Source organism: Ovis canadensis, chromosome X, assembly GCF_042477335.2.
Source record: "Ovis canadensis isolate MfBH-ARS-UI-01 breed Bighorn chromosome X, ARS-UI_OviCan_v2, whole genome shotgun sequence".
Lineage (NCBI taxonomy): Eukaryota > Metazoa > Chordata > Mammalia > Artiodactyla > Bovidae > Ovis > Ovis canadensis.
In genome coordinates, this window is record NC_091727.1 from 61,585,771 (window position 1) to 61,602,171 (window position 16,401).

General features: G+C 41.6%; 1 protein-coding gene across 1 annotated transcript in view; it reads left to right on the forward strand.

Annotated features, from left to right (window-relative positions):
- AR (androgen receptor) overlaps positions 1 to 16,181 on the forward strand; it is a 197,469-nt gene extending 181,288 nt beyond the window's left edge. Inside the window, exons 4-8 of the mRNA XM_070290273.1 lie at positions 1,582 to 1,869; positions 7,967 to 8,111; positions 13,813 to 13,943; positions 14,767 to 14,924; positions 15,585 to 16,181. Of these exons, the coding sequence (XP_070146374.1) occupies positions 1,582 to 1,869; positions 7,967 to 8,111; positions 13,813 to 13,943; positions 14,767 to 14,924; positions 15,585 to 15,740 (878 nt within the window). The 3' untranslated portion in view covers positions 15,741 to 16,181. The remainder of the gene's footprint in view (positions 1 to 1,581; positions 1,870 to 7,966; positions 8,112 to 13,812; positions 13,944 to 14,766; positions 14,925 to 15,584) is intronic.
- The last annotated feature ends 220 nt before the right edge of the window (positions 16,182 to 16,401 follow it).

Below are 16,401 nucleotides of genomic sequence, written 5' to 3' on the forward strand. Positions count from 1 at the left end.
CTTATTTTTCTAATTAAAGCTGAAAGCCAGTTCCAGCTAAGTATCTTTTTTTTTTGCACGAGCCAGAAACAGATCAGCAACAGGTTTTGTTGTATTCATCCATTAAAACTAAGCAATCAGCTTCTCTCTTTGTTGTATACCTTTTAAAATTTATTATTATTATTTAAAGGGATTATAGATAAAGTGGTTTATGATCTGCCCCAGTGCAACTGTCTATGCTAGACATCAGAGTTATGACCTTTTCAATTATTTATATTTCTGCCAATATAAATGCTAAGGAAAATAGCACAAAGTAAACATCAGGATGCTCAAAGACCTCTAAATTATGTGTATGAGAGCATGGAGGGGGATGGTTCTTAAGATTTGGATTTTAGATTATTGTTGCTTTTTAAAATAACAAATGGATGCTTCCTAGCACGGTTCCCATTTTACAGGCAGATTGTAAAGGCAGGGACATTCTGTTATTTCTTTAATACAGCTGGGGATTTCAGACTTCAGCTTCCCCCTCTCTCCTTTACTAAAGAAAAAAATCAATATACGTGTTGCAATGTATGTTCAACTATGAGTGTAAATATCTAACAATAACTTGGGTTGTTTCAGTTAAAATGAGAAATGCTGCAACACCAGAAAATTCCCATTTATTTACCCCAAAGTGGGATGATAGAACAAGTCTAGTCCTTCTTCAATAGATCTGCCTTTCTGGTCTCCTCTCCTAGCAATCTGCTAGACATGATGGACATAGACACAAGTACATCATTCTCTTTTTTTAAAACATTCCATATTTGTTATCACCGTGTGTGATAAGGCCCAAATTTCTTAATATGTTATACATGTTCCTTCAAAGTCAGATGCCATCATTATTTTCAACCTCATAAATAGCCATTCTCCCTACACATAAAATATACGCTCTAGCCACACTGGTATCTGTTTCCCTTAAACCCTTAGTGCTTTTGTTTATGCCCTTTCCATCTGTCTCTGCCTGGTGAAGTCCTTGCTATTCTTCAAGGTCCAAGTCAAATGTCACCATAATCACTTCCTGACCCAACCTATGCACAAAGATTGTTACCTTCCTCTTTTGTTAATGCCCCTGTTATAACATTCACCAGTTTGACATTTTCTAACTGATAGATATTTTAGTGGGCATTTATTTTTCCTCTACCAAACTGGTTAGGGCCTGTGTTCTTTCTGTCACTCAAAAGTAAGCCTTAACAATGGATATCTGTTGAATGAATGAGTGAACCATGAATATGTTAGTAATGATTTAATTAAAGATTCAAAGTATGAATACTGGAGACCGTATTTAGGCAGAGCCCAATCCAAAGATATACTAGGTATGTCTGGCAAGAGGATAAAGGCAAAAGCAAGATATGAAGGTTTGAGTTTAGTAGGAATTTAGAATGATGAACCATTCATTCAACCAGTGGTTAAAATGTATACTTGTCCTTAAGGAGTTTAGAGTCTGTGATCAGGAAAAATGATCATACTTGTTTTCTTAGCTCAAGCAGCTTTTCTAACAGGGTAGTTGTGCTGTGTGTTTTTTGCCACTGATAATAAATCCAACTTTCCCTTTTTTCCCAAAAGCCCGGAAACTGAAGAAACTTGGGAATCTGAAGCTACAGGAGGAAGGGGAGGCTTCCAGTGCCACCAGCCCCACTGAGGAGCCAGCCCAGAAGCTGACAGTGTCACATATTGAAGGCTATGAGTGTCAGCCCATCTTTCTGAATGTCCTGGAAGCCATTGAGCCAGGGGTGGTGTGTGCTGGACATGACAACAACCAACCTGACTCCTTCGCAGCTTTACTCTCTAGCCTCAATGAACTGGGTGAAAGACAGCTTGTACATGTGGTCAAGTGGGCCAAGGCCTTGCCTGGTAAGTGGGGGCATGGGATATGGGATATCATATTTAGTGAATGTTCCTTTGGGCCATGCACCACATCTGTTCCTTTCCCATCTGTTAACTCACCATAACCTTGTGAGGGGAGAGAATGGTAAAAATCCCCATGTTTAAAATAAGGAAATTCAAAAATCAAGAAAAACAGCATTACTGAGTATCCCATATGCCTCACATCAGCACACAACAATCATGTTCAACCCACAGATTTAATCAGCAAGTTTCCTCATAATCATGGATCACACAGACATACATATCCTTATATGCTTTAAGATGCTTTTCTACATGTACATACACAAGTTTACTCCAAAGATAATCTTGAACCTAACTGATAATCTGTTTTCACTATTAATTAGGACCCATACCATGGGAACTCTTATAATATGGTATGGTAGAAGGAACATGGGGTTGGAAGTCAGAATACTTGGATTCTAGCCTTAGCTCTGCTGGTAACTCATTATGTGACCCCCTTCCCTTTCTTGGTCTGTTTTTCCATATGTATAATGTGTGAAAAGTGGTTTGGACTGCATTAATAATTTTCCAGTTTTACTTCAAGGGAATTCCCTGATAAGTGCTCTTAAAACTATCTTAGGGAATTCCCTGGAAGTCCAGTGGCTAAGACTCTGTGCTTTCACTGAGGGCATGGGTTCAATCCCTGGTTGAAGAACTAAGATCCCACAGGCTGCAGGGTGTGACCAAAAAAGAAAAAAAATAAAATAAGGATTTTATTAATCCTTAATAAAATAGGATCATCATAGTGGAAGGGTATATTAAGTGATAGTGAAAGAAATATGAAGTGTTTGTCTAACTTCTGCAAGTTTACCTCCAGTAATGAGGAACTCACTTCCTCCCTTGGCCATCTGTTGTTTGAAAAGAAATAATTATTCAAATGTTAGAGTTTAAAGAAGCCTCAGAGATCCTCTATCCCATATGCCTCACATCACATCCAATGATTCACAAATGTTCCTTTAGCAGCCAAACTCTTTATTTCTCAAAAACATGGTACACATCCAAGTGGAGCTGGTTGATTTAGAGCCAGTGCCTCTCCCTCACTATGCCTAGAGAAGCCTCAAATCACTCTTGCAGAATCTTAGGGCTCTAGGGAACACAATGTGGAAACAAGTGAAGCATAAACTCTTTAAGGATTCTCTTAATCATAAACTTCCATGATTGAAAGGTTCTTCTGAATCAACAACCAAACCTCTTCTTGTAGAATCAAAGATTAACCCGCCATTTAATAACTGCCAAACAGTTGGGAATTTATATTGAACAGAGCAGTTTCATATATATTACCTGATTTGATCCTCATAAGAATTCTTTAAAGTAGGGATTCTTTTCCCTATTTTATAGATAAAGAATGAAGCTGTGAGAGTTGATGTTTGCCCTGCAGTTGCACATTCAGAAGATAGCAGGGCCAGAACTTGAGCCCAGGTCTCCTCCTAACTCCAAATTCCCTCCTCATCAAATTCTACCCAATAGTCTGTGTAGCACCCTTGTAGATCTCTAGCCTTGGGTTTTACAATGAGGGAACAAGTTATCCAAAGCCAGTTGGGTCATAACGTGAAAGACATTGCATGTTGACTGTCAAGCTCCTTTTTTGTCTTTCCAATTCACAAGGCCCAGATACAACCACCAGATTTATGGGGTCACTGAGTCGGGCACGACTGAGTGACTTCACTTTCACTTTTCACTTTCATGCATTGGAGAAGGAAATGGCAACCCACTCCAGTATTCTTGCTTGGAGAATCCCAGGGACAGAGGCGCCTGGTGGGCTGCTGTCTGTGGGGTCACACAGAGTCGGACATGACTGAAGCGACTTAGCAGCAGCAGCAGCAACGCCTTCTTAGCTTGGAAATCTGGGGTTGACTAGCCAATAAAATCCCTGGGAAGAAGGCCCAAGGATACTGTCTGTGCCAAAAACAGAGTTCACACAGGGAGGAAAAATACAAATAATAATAACAACAAAATTAAAAGTTGCTTTAATTCTTATCAGTTATTCAGCTGAGTGTCTTGATGTTATATGTCTAACAGAGATTCTGTTAGACAATACTTTGGCCACCTGTCGCAAAGAACTGACTTATTTGAAAAGACCCTGTTGCTGGGAAAGATTGAAGGTGAGAAGAGAAGGGGACGACAGAATATGAGATGGTTGGATGGCATCACTGACTCAATGGACATGAGTTTGAGTAAACTCCAGGAGTTGGTGATGGACAGGGAGGCCTGGCATGCTGCAGTCCGTAGGGTTGCAAAAAGTCAGACATGACTGAGCGACTGAACTGTGCTGAACTGAACAGAGATTCAGTTTAATCTTTCCAAGCAGTTGCCAGACACCTAATTGTACCATGTTATAGGCTACAGACTTTTTCTTACATATGATTCCACTTAATCCTTATAGCAGTTCTATGAACCATAGGGGCTTTTACTCCCATTTCATATGACAAGATTCATAGTGGTAAATTAACTTGTTCCACTTGGTGACTTAACAAATACAGCCATAGCTTGAGCTCACACCCTCTGATTTCCAGTCTTAGCAATAACCTAGTGCAAATCATTATGACAGAATTTGTGTAACTTGAAGTCACTGGATTTTCTCAGCCCAACCTCCAGGATAAGCTGTTTCCTTACATTAACAAGTCTGCAAGTTAATATCAGTTCACCATCCATCTTGTCCAAGGAAATGATCTCTGATCCTGAGTCATTTAGAAGAATAGCCTCAAAAGAAAGCCAAGTACCATATTCATTAGAACTGTTATTCCTGTTATCAATAATCACCTACTAATTCAAGTTATTTGCTCATTGAACAGACTGAGCTCTTGTCCTTTGAGAGGCACTGTGCTGGTACCTACTCATATAATTTTGATGTGAAGTTTTCTTTGATAGTGATAGTACATGTAAATTGCCTTGTTTTGCACCAGCACATTAATAAATGATAACTATTGAGAGAGAGTGAGTAGATTGTATGTACACAGTATATTTATAATCAGATGTATCTGGCTTGGCATCTTAGCTATACACTATCGTGACTTTGAGCAAATCACGTGTCTGCACATGCTTTCATTTCCTTGTTTGTAGAGATGGTAGAGCAGTTGCTACCTTGCAGATTGTTATCAACATAGAAATTATGTATAAAGAGTACAACAGCTGGAACATAGAAGAGTCTCTGTAAATAGTGGGTCATTATTATAAAGCTTGAGAACTAAACCACTAAAATCATTTTAAACTGCCACTAACTTTGCCTAGAAGTTCATTCATAGGTCCCAAAGATGAATTGTCTTCTTTGAAGACCTTGGCTGTCAGGTGCACTAAAGCAGCAAAGATTTCCTAATTGACCTTTCTTTAGACATGTTCTTCCAGAGGTTTCTGCTCAAGATTGCTAAGAAGTGATGTTGGTTGGATTCTGCTGAGAAAACAGAGTCTCCAAGAAACTGTCTCTGCTCCCTAACCTGTTTGGTGTGTTTCAAAACTTGAAAATGACTTCTCTCTGTTTTTCCAAAACAGCCTGATGCACTGCCAAATAGGAGTTGAGTGAATGTATGTTGAAGGAAACCTGTAGGCTGAAGCTAGTGTTTTCTCAACTCATGCCTTGACAGCCATACTATCTAAGCAGGTCTTTTCAAAGGCTGGACTTTGGAGAACAGAGTTAGGTATTATAATGAGATTAGACCTATAGGAAACTTGGCCTGCTATGTTGCTGATGTGTACGTAGTAATTAAGTTTGAGTTCTAAGCAGCTCTCACTAAGGATCACTAACTAGTATTAAGCCAAACTAAGCTATCCCATTTTTCTCCTATGTTAGTTCTCTGACATCTCAGTGAAGGAAAAAATCATTAGTATTGATGACTTCCTTCGTACTAGTACAGTTTAATCCTCATACCTCCATGAACCCTCATATTCACACCATCACCATCCAAGGCTTTCTTTGATTCTCACTGTCACCCACCCCAGAGGTTCAAGGTTCAAACTCCTGGACCCCTCCCAAAGAGATTCTTGGATGTTATGTGCTTGACCCTTGCTTTTTGTCTCCTACTGGAAAGAGTCCATCCCAGGCATTCTATTCTACACAAGGGCTTCAGGCAGGAAATACTCTAGTGTCTGAAGCTGCAACTAGTTTGTTAGCATATCATTACCAGTGAAGGTGGGAGGCACTTGCCTGGGAGGTAAGATTGCAGTCAAGGGTGGTGCTGTGAGGAACTCTGGCATCCCTGATGTCTGGTAGACTTGGGACCTAAAGGGGAATAGAGTGTGTGTGTGGCAAGGACCAAACAAACAGAACAATGTATCTTGATAGCTTAGATTTCAGACCTGACCCTATGGCTAAGAAAAACTTGTGACCTTGGTAGTTTCGAGCTGTGACTTCTCTGGCCCTCAGTTTCCTTAATGACAAAATGAATGTCACATTGCCCACACTCCAGGGTAATTGTGAGAGTTAAATGAGGTCATCATCAGGAAAGTTAGAAGCATTATCTAAATTTATATAAGTATTCCTAATAAGGTATAGCAAAACAAAATTTTAGATAATTCTGGATCTGTGAGGGAGAAGATAAATGTGGTACTGTTAAGAGATAAGCTCTGATGTGATACTCTAAGTATCCAACTGTTTGGAAACCTCCAGGAGAGCAGAGCAATATCTGTTCTACCTATGTACTATTTGTGGAGGCAGCATTTGGGAACCTCTGTTCTCTGAGTTTAAGGGAGTAATTTGAAGATCATCTAATTCTCGTTTTATAAAATGAAAAAAAAATGAGAGTCCTTAATCCATTTAATTAATATTTCTCAAACTCCTACTCAAATACCTGAGCTGTATTATATACTAGGGAGGAAAAAATGAAAAAAGGGGATGGTCCCTGTCTTCAAGAAGCTCTAAGTCTTGTGGAGTAGACAGATATGTGCACAAATAAATTCCAGTGCAGTGTAATGAGTACTATAATTAGATAGAACTACTTAAGATTCATTAGGGTGGTAAAAGAAGAATCAATAGGTCTTCTGCTTGGATGTGTTGAAAGAGGCTTCACAGAGAACGTAGCCTTCCAGTGAATACTTGAAAGATGAGTAGGCATTTATCAGATGGAAAGAATAGATGGAAGGGAAGAATACACTTGAGGGAAAGACAACTGCCTGTGCAGAGACAGCAGAGATTTAGAGGCATGAAGTATGTTATGTGTGTTCAGCAAATTGTGGGTTTTTCAGAATAGCTAGAACCTAAATTATGAGAAGGTAAATGATAAGAAGTTAGTCTAAGAAGGGAGGTCATAAAGAGCCTGTTTGTGCATACATAATGGCAGTTGGCAGGAATGGCAGTAGAGTAGGAAACTAGCAGTGCCAGGTACTTGTTGAGTAGAAAATAATGGAGAGGAAGTGGGAGGCAGGAAAAGGATTGGAGAAAAGAGATGAAGCCTGAAGGTGAAAAAGGAGAAGGTGTGGCTGTCAAAGGCATTTCACCATATGCTGATATGTAATAGTATCCCTTTTCCAGGGTTGTTAGAGGGTACAAACAAGATTATAGCTAGAAAAGAGCTTTGTAAAATGAAAAATGCTGTTCGTGTGAGAAAAATGATTATTACACTGCATCTTCAGAAAGGCAGTGAGCCTTTCTGAAGATCAAGAGCATGGGCTTTGGAATCAGACCGGCTTTGGAACTTGATCTGCCAGGTACTAGCCTTATGATCTTGGACAAACTCTTTAACTTTTCTGTGACTCACTTTTACTGATTTACAGACTGGGCACGATAATATACACTTTATTGGATTGTTGTGAGTATTACGTGAATTAATATAAGTAATATACTTATAATAAAGTTAATTCATTGTAAGCAGTCAGTGTTAGATTATTATTCTCTTCCAATGGGCAGTGCACTTTTTGCCTCCATTACCATCTCTTTCGAGCAGCTTGATGAATTAGGGAGCACAAATAATTATCCCCACCATACACTTTGTTCTCCTCTTACTCCCCATCATTGATGGTCCCTGGGTCTCCTCAGGGGCAGCCCGAGTACCAGAAATTCTCAGTCCAGCAGAGTCCCAGACTTCGCTTAGACCATCAGTACTCAGTCTGACCATTGCCTCTGTCCTATCTCCAGGCTTCCGCAACTTGCACGTGGACGACCAGATGGCAGTCATTCAGTACTCCTGGATGGGGCTTATGGTGTTTGCCATGGGCTGGCGGTCCTTCACCAATGTCAACTCCAGGATGCTCTACTTTGCCCCTGACCTGGTTTTCAATGAGTAAGTGCTTATGGGCCCAGAATTCACATAGACACAGACCTGGTTCGTGGCGATGACGATAATGGAAGTAATGGTGAGAGTTATTTCATTTGACCTTTATATGAGACAGTAGAGACCTAGCCAACCTATTCAGTCTAAAGTGGCTTTGCCTGGCTGGAAGGCCAATGGATAGGAGGGAAGGGGGGAAGGCCATCACTTTACCTGATCAAGACACAATCCTGGTAATTTGGCAGTACTTCTGACCTGCTTTTAGCTTATCTCAGACCCTCATGTCAGGGTCCTTCTTCACTCTGGGCAACATAAGGAGTGAACAGAAACACTCTAGATCTGAAGGCTGAAGCTCCCTTGGTCCGTTTGCTACCACCAAAAGCTACTGCCAGTCACCTTTTGTTGAGAAACTCCTGTGTGCCAGGACTATACTAGATATTTTCCTAATTTTTTTCTCATTAAGCCCACATTTTAATGGTGAAATCAAGTTATGATAAAATATTTTTTTTAATGGATGGGGGAAATTATGCTCAACAAAATAGTGATTCATCCAACAATGTTAAACAGTGCATGTTGGCAACAGAATTCACAGTATGACTGTGTAACTCCCAGCTTTTATACTGCCTCCTGATGGTAAGTGATGAAGAAGAGCAACTCCACCATTTTCTGGCACGTGACCTTGGCCCAATCAGTTCCTTCTTCTTAAAAACAAGTTTAATTAATACTTGCCCTGCCCACCAGCTCTATTTATCCTTCATAAATTTAGCCAAGAGCTCAAATTTTAGAAGCATACTTTTCTTAACTGAAACCTCTGTTGTATTATTTCCTACATCACTGTCTGATTAACAGTTTCCTCAGCTGTTAATAAAATAAAACTTTCTTCAATGGTTTGTTATGACAACTAAAATAGGAGCTAATGGATGTGAAATGTCTGGCTCAAAATGGGCAAGAAATAAAAAGAAGTACCCTTCCAATATTCTCTTTTCCTAGTAGTGATAATCTTTTCTGTGTCTCTATTTGAGGTCCCCCATGGTATTGTGAATGTTGTTGTTCAGCTGCAGGAGTCGTGTGTGACTCCTTGTGACACCACGGACTGAAGCACGTCAGACTCCCTTGTCTTTCATTATCTCCTAGAGTTTGCCCATCTCATCTTCTGCTGCCCCCTTCTTCTTTGCCTTCAGTCTTTCCCAGCATCCGGATCTTTTCCAATGAGTCAGGTCTTCATATCAGGTGGCCAAAGTATTAGAGTTTCAGCTTCAGCCCTTCCAATGAATATTCAGGGTTGAAAAGAGACACAGATGAATAGAACAGTCTTTTGGACTCTGTGGGAGAGGGAGAGGGTGGGATGATTTGGGAGAATGGCATTGAAACATGTATAATATTATATAAGAAACTAATCGCTAGTCCAGGTCTGATGCAGGATACAGGATGCTTGGGGCTGGTGCACTGGGATGACCCAGAGGGATGGTACAGGGAGGGAGGTGGGAGGGGGATTCAGGATGGGGAACATGTGTACACCCGTGGCAGATTCATGTTGATGTATGGCAAAACCAATACAATATTGTTAAGTAATTAGCCTCCAATTAAATAAATTTAAATTAAAAAAGAAATAATAAAAATATGGAAATATTGGGAAAAAAAAAGATTGATTGGTTTTATCTCTTTGCAGCCAAAGGGACTCTCAAGAGTCTTCTCTTGCACCACAATTCAAAAGCATCAATTCTTTGGCTCTCAGCCTTCTTTATGGTCCAACTCTCACATCTGTACATGACTACTGGAAAAATCATAGCTTTGACTAAACAACTTTGTTGGCAAAGTGATATCTCTGCTTTTAATACACTGTCTAGGTTTGTCATAGCTTTCCTTCCAAGGAACATCATCTTTTAATTTCATGGCTTCAGTCACCATCTGCAGTGATTCTGGAGCCCAAGGAAATAGTCTGTAACACTGCTTCTACCTTTTTTCCCTTCTGCTTGCCATGAAGTGATGGGACCAGATGCCATGATCTTTGTTTTTTGAATGTTGCGTTGTAAGCCAGCTTCTTCACTCTCCTCTTTCACCTTCATCAAGAGGCTCTTTAGTTCCCTCTTCACTTCCTGCCATTAGAGTGGCATGATCTACATATCTTAGGTTGTTGATATTTCTCCCAGCAATCTTGATTCCAGTTTGTGATTCATCTAGACTGGCATTTTGAATGATGTACTCTGGATATAAGTTAAATAAGCATGATGACTATATACAGCCTTGTCATATTCTTTTTCCAATTTTGAACCAGTCTGTAGTTCCATGTCTAGTTCTAACTGTTGCTTCTTGACTTGCATATAGGTGTCTCAGGAGATAGGTAAGATAGTCTGGTATTCCCATTTCTTTAAGAATTGTATGTAGTTTGTTGTGATCCACATAGTCAAAGGCTTTAGCATAGTCAGTGAAGCAGTAGTAGATGTTTTTCTAGTATTACCTTGCTTTCTCTATGATCCACTGAATGTTTGCAATTTGATTTCTGGTTTCTCACCATAGAGAATCCCTTTGGTCCAGGAATGAATTGACCTTTCCTTTCCTCCAGCCCTCTAACCCAGAAGAACCTTAAAATAAAATCTACAGGCCAGTGGTTCCTCCCATTACAGCAATGCCATATGGGGGAAAATAAGTGTCCCCAGCTGCCCTCTTCCAACTCAGCCAGCCCTGGTAGTCAGAAGCTAAGAATAACCAATGAGCTTTTGGCACAACCTGCTTTATGGTTTCCAGATATCCAAAGAGGTACCTATGATGCCATCTTCTGGGTCAGGCCTTAAAAAGCCCTCTTCCTGTTCTCCTTTTCCTGTGCTTCAGTGATTAAACCAACTACTGGGCACCTACCCCATCCAGAGCCCAAAGACCTTTGAACCTTTGTAAGGTGATAATTGGCTATTTTCTAAATCTTCATTTCTTCTTCCACCTCTGTATATATATGTGGCACCCTACCTCAGCTTTCTAGTCCACTTCCATGCACCTCATCAAAAGGTACTATAGGATTCCACACTAGGTCTGGGTCCTCCATGAAGGCCCAAGGCTCCTGAAATATCAGGTCCCCTTCCTCTTATAGAAACTGACTATGTTAGAGTTGTTAAAACCCCTAGAATCATCTAAACCATTGCTTCTCAATGGGGATTGACTTTTCCTGAGAAATGGTTTTTCATTGTGTAGTACATTTTTGCATGTTGGAATATGTTTAACATCCCTGGTACCTGACTTAGTTCAGTTCAGTTCAGTCACTCAGCCGTATATAACTCTTTGTGACCCCATGGACTGCAGTATGCCAGGCTTCCCTGTCCATCACCAACTCCTAGAGCTTACTCAAACTCATGTCCATTGAGTTGGTGATGCCATCTGACCATCTTTTCCTCTGTCATCCCCTTCTCCTCCTGCCTTCAATCATTCCCAGCATCAGGGTCTTCCAAATAAGATCCTAGTCACTGTGACAGCTCATACTGCCCGCACACACTAAGGTGGCAGTACCCCTCCAATTAAAAGCCATCTGTTACTGCTAAACTCCTCAAGGTACTAATGGGGAAACTGATACCCAAATAGAGAGACAGGGACTCTGGGCCAACTCATTTGCTGATCTCTCTGACACCAAACTTGTCATCAACCTCGCTTTCTTCTTTTCTCCTCTGCTCTTTGTAGAGAACATAGTTTGTGAGAGTAACGGGCCTGAACCCTAGCTGTGCAACCTTGGGTAAATCACTGAACTTCTCTGAACCTTATTCTCCTCATCTGTAGAACAGTGAATGGTATAACAATGGCACCTTCCAACGTATCATTTTTTGAGCAATTATTATGTGGCAGGCACTGTGCTCCATCATTTTTTCTAATATTCATCTACTCTCTTTTAATCTCTCCTACCTCTGCTCACCTCCTGGATTCCATCCCTGCACCTTGTTTTCTACCTTGCACTTTCTATCCCTTTCTTTCCATTAGCTGTCCCCCATTCTATTTGCCCTTTCTCCTCATGTCTTATTCCTTTCACCTTTGAATTCCTTCCCTTGTCTTTCTTCCCTCCTTTCCCTACTGTCTCTGTTCCTGGGGACTTCAGCAGTGTTATAGCAATCCTTCATGTCAGGATCACAATTTCAGTGGTAAAAAATACTGCAGTGTTATAATCAACAAAGGCTTGGAAGTGCAGTAGAGCCCAGAGCAAGGCCATACCCCCAAACTCAGCAGATCTTATTCAAAAATTCTCTAGGAAGAAAGAGCTTGGAGCAGCACTGTTCTGGGCAATGATTCGTGATACTACCCATGGTGGCTCACATGGTAAAGAATCTGCCTGCAGTGTAGGAGGCCTGGGTTCAATCCCTGGGTCGGGAAGATCTTCTGGAGAAGGAAATGGCTACCCACTCCAGTATTCTTGCCTGGAGAATCCCATGGACATGAGGAGCCTGATGTGCTACAGTCCATGGGGTCGCAAGAGTCAGACACCACTGACCAACTAACACTTTCATTGTCTAAACACTTCCTTTTTCTAGCTGGGCTCCAGCTTGCATTAAATGCTTCTACACTATCTGCTCCTTCTTTTCCCTCTTTCTCTAGGCCAGCCAAGATCTCTCTGAGATAGGATTCTGAGCTTCCACCCAGCCAGTATCAGGCCTGCTCAGCCTGTCAATGAAGCTAGTGGTTTGAGGACCAAAATGTCAAACCATAAGCTTCAAGCCCAATCTCAGTGGTCTTTTCCCTCACTACTTAAGTGAGTGTCAAATTCCCTTTCCTTTCTCTATAAGATATAAAATCAAATTCTCTCTCTCCTCCTCCCTGCCTCTCTCTCTCTCTGTCTCTCACACACACATACACTCATACACACACACACACACAAATTCTGATGTGTTGAAGACTAGGAAGTTCTACTAGCAGAAGAATGGTGTATCTGTGTATCTTCTCTTACAGGCTTGTCACAGTCAGTCATGGAACAGAGATGTTGCTCTCCCCAAGAAGCTATCTAAGCCGTAGCTACGTCTCTATATAATTTATGGGTGATAATGTGATGATCTGTTCACAAGTCACTATAATAAAGGCAGCTCATACGTTTTTATAACTCCCACACTGTGGTAAGGAACAGCTAGTATATGAAAGAGTAGGCTCCCCTTCAGCAGGGGATATTTAGATTGGATATTCAGAAATACTTTATGGCTGATTTGATAAGCATTGAAACTCATTTAAAGGGGCAATGGGGAATCTCCTTTTCTGGGAGTTTTTAAAGAAATAATGATATTTCTAGTATAGTATGTGTGGACACTTGGGAATCCTGGTATCCTTATGTCAGGAGTTGATTTCTAAGGCCTGTCTCTTAGAAATCCTTCAAGTTTGAATGTCTCGGAGGCAGGTTCTGTCTCTGGCTGTAGCTGCAATATTAGAACTGTAGTCAGGGAGACCATGTGCCATTGTATTCATTTGGTTAGGCTTTCCTTTCCCTGTCTCAGGAAACAGGAGGGGTATGGGGACTTGAAAACTCCATGTGCTAACCCATATCCTGGCCAGGGAAGATGAGTAGTTATCAAGATACCATGATTTGGGGGGTGGGGGGTGGAGAACAACCTGTTCCTTGTCACTGAAGCACTAGCAAGAGAAACATCAAGCTCCTCTTGGAGAAACTGGAAAGGGGAGGGCACCCACAGACATTCTCTCTGGGTTTATTCTAAGCCTTCTCTTACCCCTCTTTTTTCTCTGTGTATTTCTTTCCTAGGTACCGCATGCACAAGTCCCGGATGTACAGCCAGTGTGTCCGAATGAGGCACCTCTCCCAAGAATTTGGATGGCTCCAAATCACACCCCAGGAATTCCTGTGCATGAAGGCACTGCTGCTCTTTAGCATTAGTAAGTGCCTGGAAGGGTAGAGAGTGCCCCTAGGGGGTATAGGGGTTCAGAGGAGAGGTGCTTTTTCATTAAAGGATTATCAGGAAGAAGCCAGATCCTGAATATTTCCCTTCTTCTTTCACCCCCCCTCCTCCACTCTCCCTTAGCATCTTTTTCCCTAACAAGGATGAATTTCATGGCTAGAGACCAATTTCTTTGCTTTAATTCAAAACCTACCCCCAATCTTTCTCTGGGACAAGGCCTTTTTGGCTAGTTCTATCAGGTCTCTGAATTTTTCCATAGCTTCTACCATAGAAACAGGCAAAGACTACCTTATATTTCTTGTAGGGTAGAAAGAATTTCTTCTTCTGCCAAAAAAGACAAGGTCTATGTAAGAAACTCAGACAAGGCTTATTTGGCAGCCAAGGAATATTTCTTTAATATCTTTTCTAAGCAGAGTGCTGTCTTAGCCCCTATGGGGGAGAAAGGAGATAAAATTTGATATTCAAGGCTACATATTTTAATTGTCTAATTCAGAACTGGACTGTGGATAATGTAAAACCAAGAAATGTATAGATGTGAAGACCAGAGAAAGGAAAGGCTCAGTAAATTTTATTTACTTGATGCCCTACAGACTGGGTCCAGCTAGCCTTCTCCCTAAGACCTTCCTGGCAGACTTCCTGAAGGCCCCAGGCATATAGACCTCAAGTGACAGGAAGCCAAGTCGATGGCTCCCTCCTTGTGGGGGTGGGGGTCAAGTTTGTGGTCAGAAAACTTGGTGCTTTGTCTAATGCTCCTTCGTGGGCATGCTTCCCCTCCCCATTCTGTCTTCATCCCACATCAGTTCCAGTGGATGGGCTGAAAAATCAAAAATTCTTTGATGAACTTCGAATGAACTACATCAAGGAACTTGATCGTATCATTGCATGCAAGAGAAAAAATCCCACATCCTGCTCAAGGCGCTTCTACCAGCTCACCAAGCTCCTGGACTCTGTGCAGCCTGTAAGCAAACAATGGAGGGTGCTTTGTCAGGGAGAGTAGCCTGATAGAGCCAAGTGATAATATGCTCTTCTAGGGTCTGGCACCACCTGTTGGGAGGTGCTTCCATTCCCCTCTGGCTTTGAGTGTGGTCCAGGAAGAAAATCCAGTGAAGAAGAAAGGAACACAGGTCACAGTGTCCCAGCTGGATGTTGTGAAAGAGGTGGAGGAGTTGAGAACAGAGCAACTGGGACTCAGAGAAGGGGCTTAGAGTAGATAAGTTCTTTAGGCAGACAAAACAGACCTGGATGTTTCCCCCTCTTCCTTGAGTCATGTGCATGTACGTTTGTGTGTGTGTGAGAGAGAGAGAGAGAGTGTATGTGTGTGCATATGTGTGTGTGTGTTTGTGTGTGTGTGTGTGTGTGCTGGGGAAAAGGAACACCCAGTCCTGAGTCAGAGAGCTTGCAGTGGTTTAAGAGATCTCTTGGGACCTCTCAGTGACTCCCTGGAGACAATTTAGTGCACATGTGTGTGTATGCACTCACACAAACACACACACACACTCACAGAGCCCCAAGGACATAAAAGGAAGGAGGAGGAAATCAAAGCCTGTGGGGGAGACCCTGACAAGAAGCCAACTCCTTGTCAACCCTGTTTTCTCTCTCTCTTATTGTCTCCCTGCAGATTGCACGAGAGCTGCATCAGTTCACTTTTGACCTGCTAATCAAGTCTCACATGGTGAGCGTGGACTTTCCAGAAATGATGGCAGAGATCATCTCTGTGCAAGTGCCCAAGATCCTTTCCGGGAAAGTCAAGCCTATCTATTTTCACACTCAGTGAAGCTTTGGAAGCCCCCATTTTCTTACCCCACCTCACTCCCTTTTTCAGATATCTTCTGCCTGTTTTAACTCTGCACTACTTCTCTGCAGTGCCTTGGGGAATTTCCTCTATTTATGTACAGTCTGTCATGAAGATGTTCTTGAATTCTATTTGCTGGGCTTTTCTTTTTCTCTTTTCCTCCTTTCTTTTCTATATCTCCCTATCTGACTCTCCCATGGCACTTTTAGACTGTACTCCCTGCTGTGGCTCTTATCTGTGTTTTGAATGCTGTTGTATTTCTTTAAATCTGTGATGATCCTCATGTGGCACAGTGTCAAGTTGTGCTTGTTTATAGCACTGTGCTGTGTTCCAGCTACACAAACGTTTACTCACCTAATGCCACGTGAAGTTTAGAGAGCTAAGAGTATCTGGGAAAACAAAAGACAAACAAACAAACAAAAACACACTAGGGTTTTTCCCTCTTAAAAAATATTAAAACAGAAATTACCAAAGAGGCCAACAGTAACTAGAATATGGTGAAAATTCCAAGCCCATGGGGAGTCACTGCTTTTTTTCCCCAAACCCTCTCTCCCTGGGAGACTTTATTTTCTGCCAATGGCTATTGCCATTAGAGGGCAGGCTGACCCCAGAACTGAGGTGGATGGGGGGCAGATTTAAAATA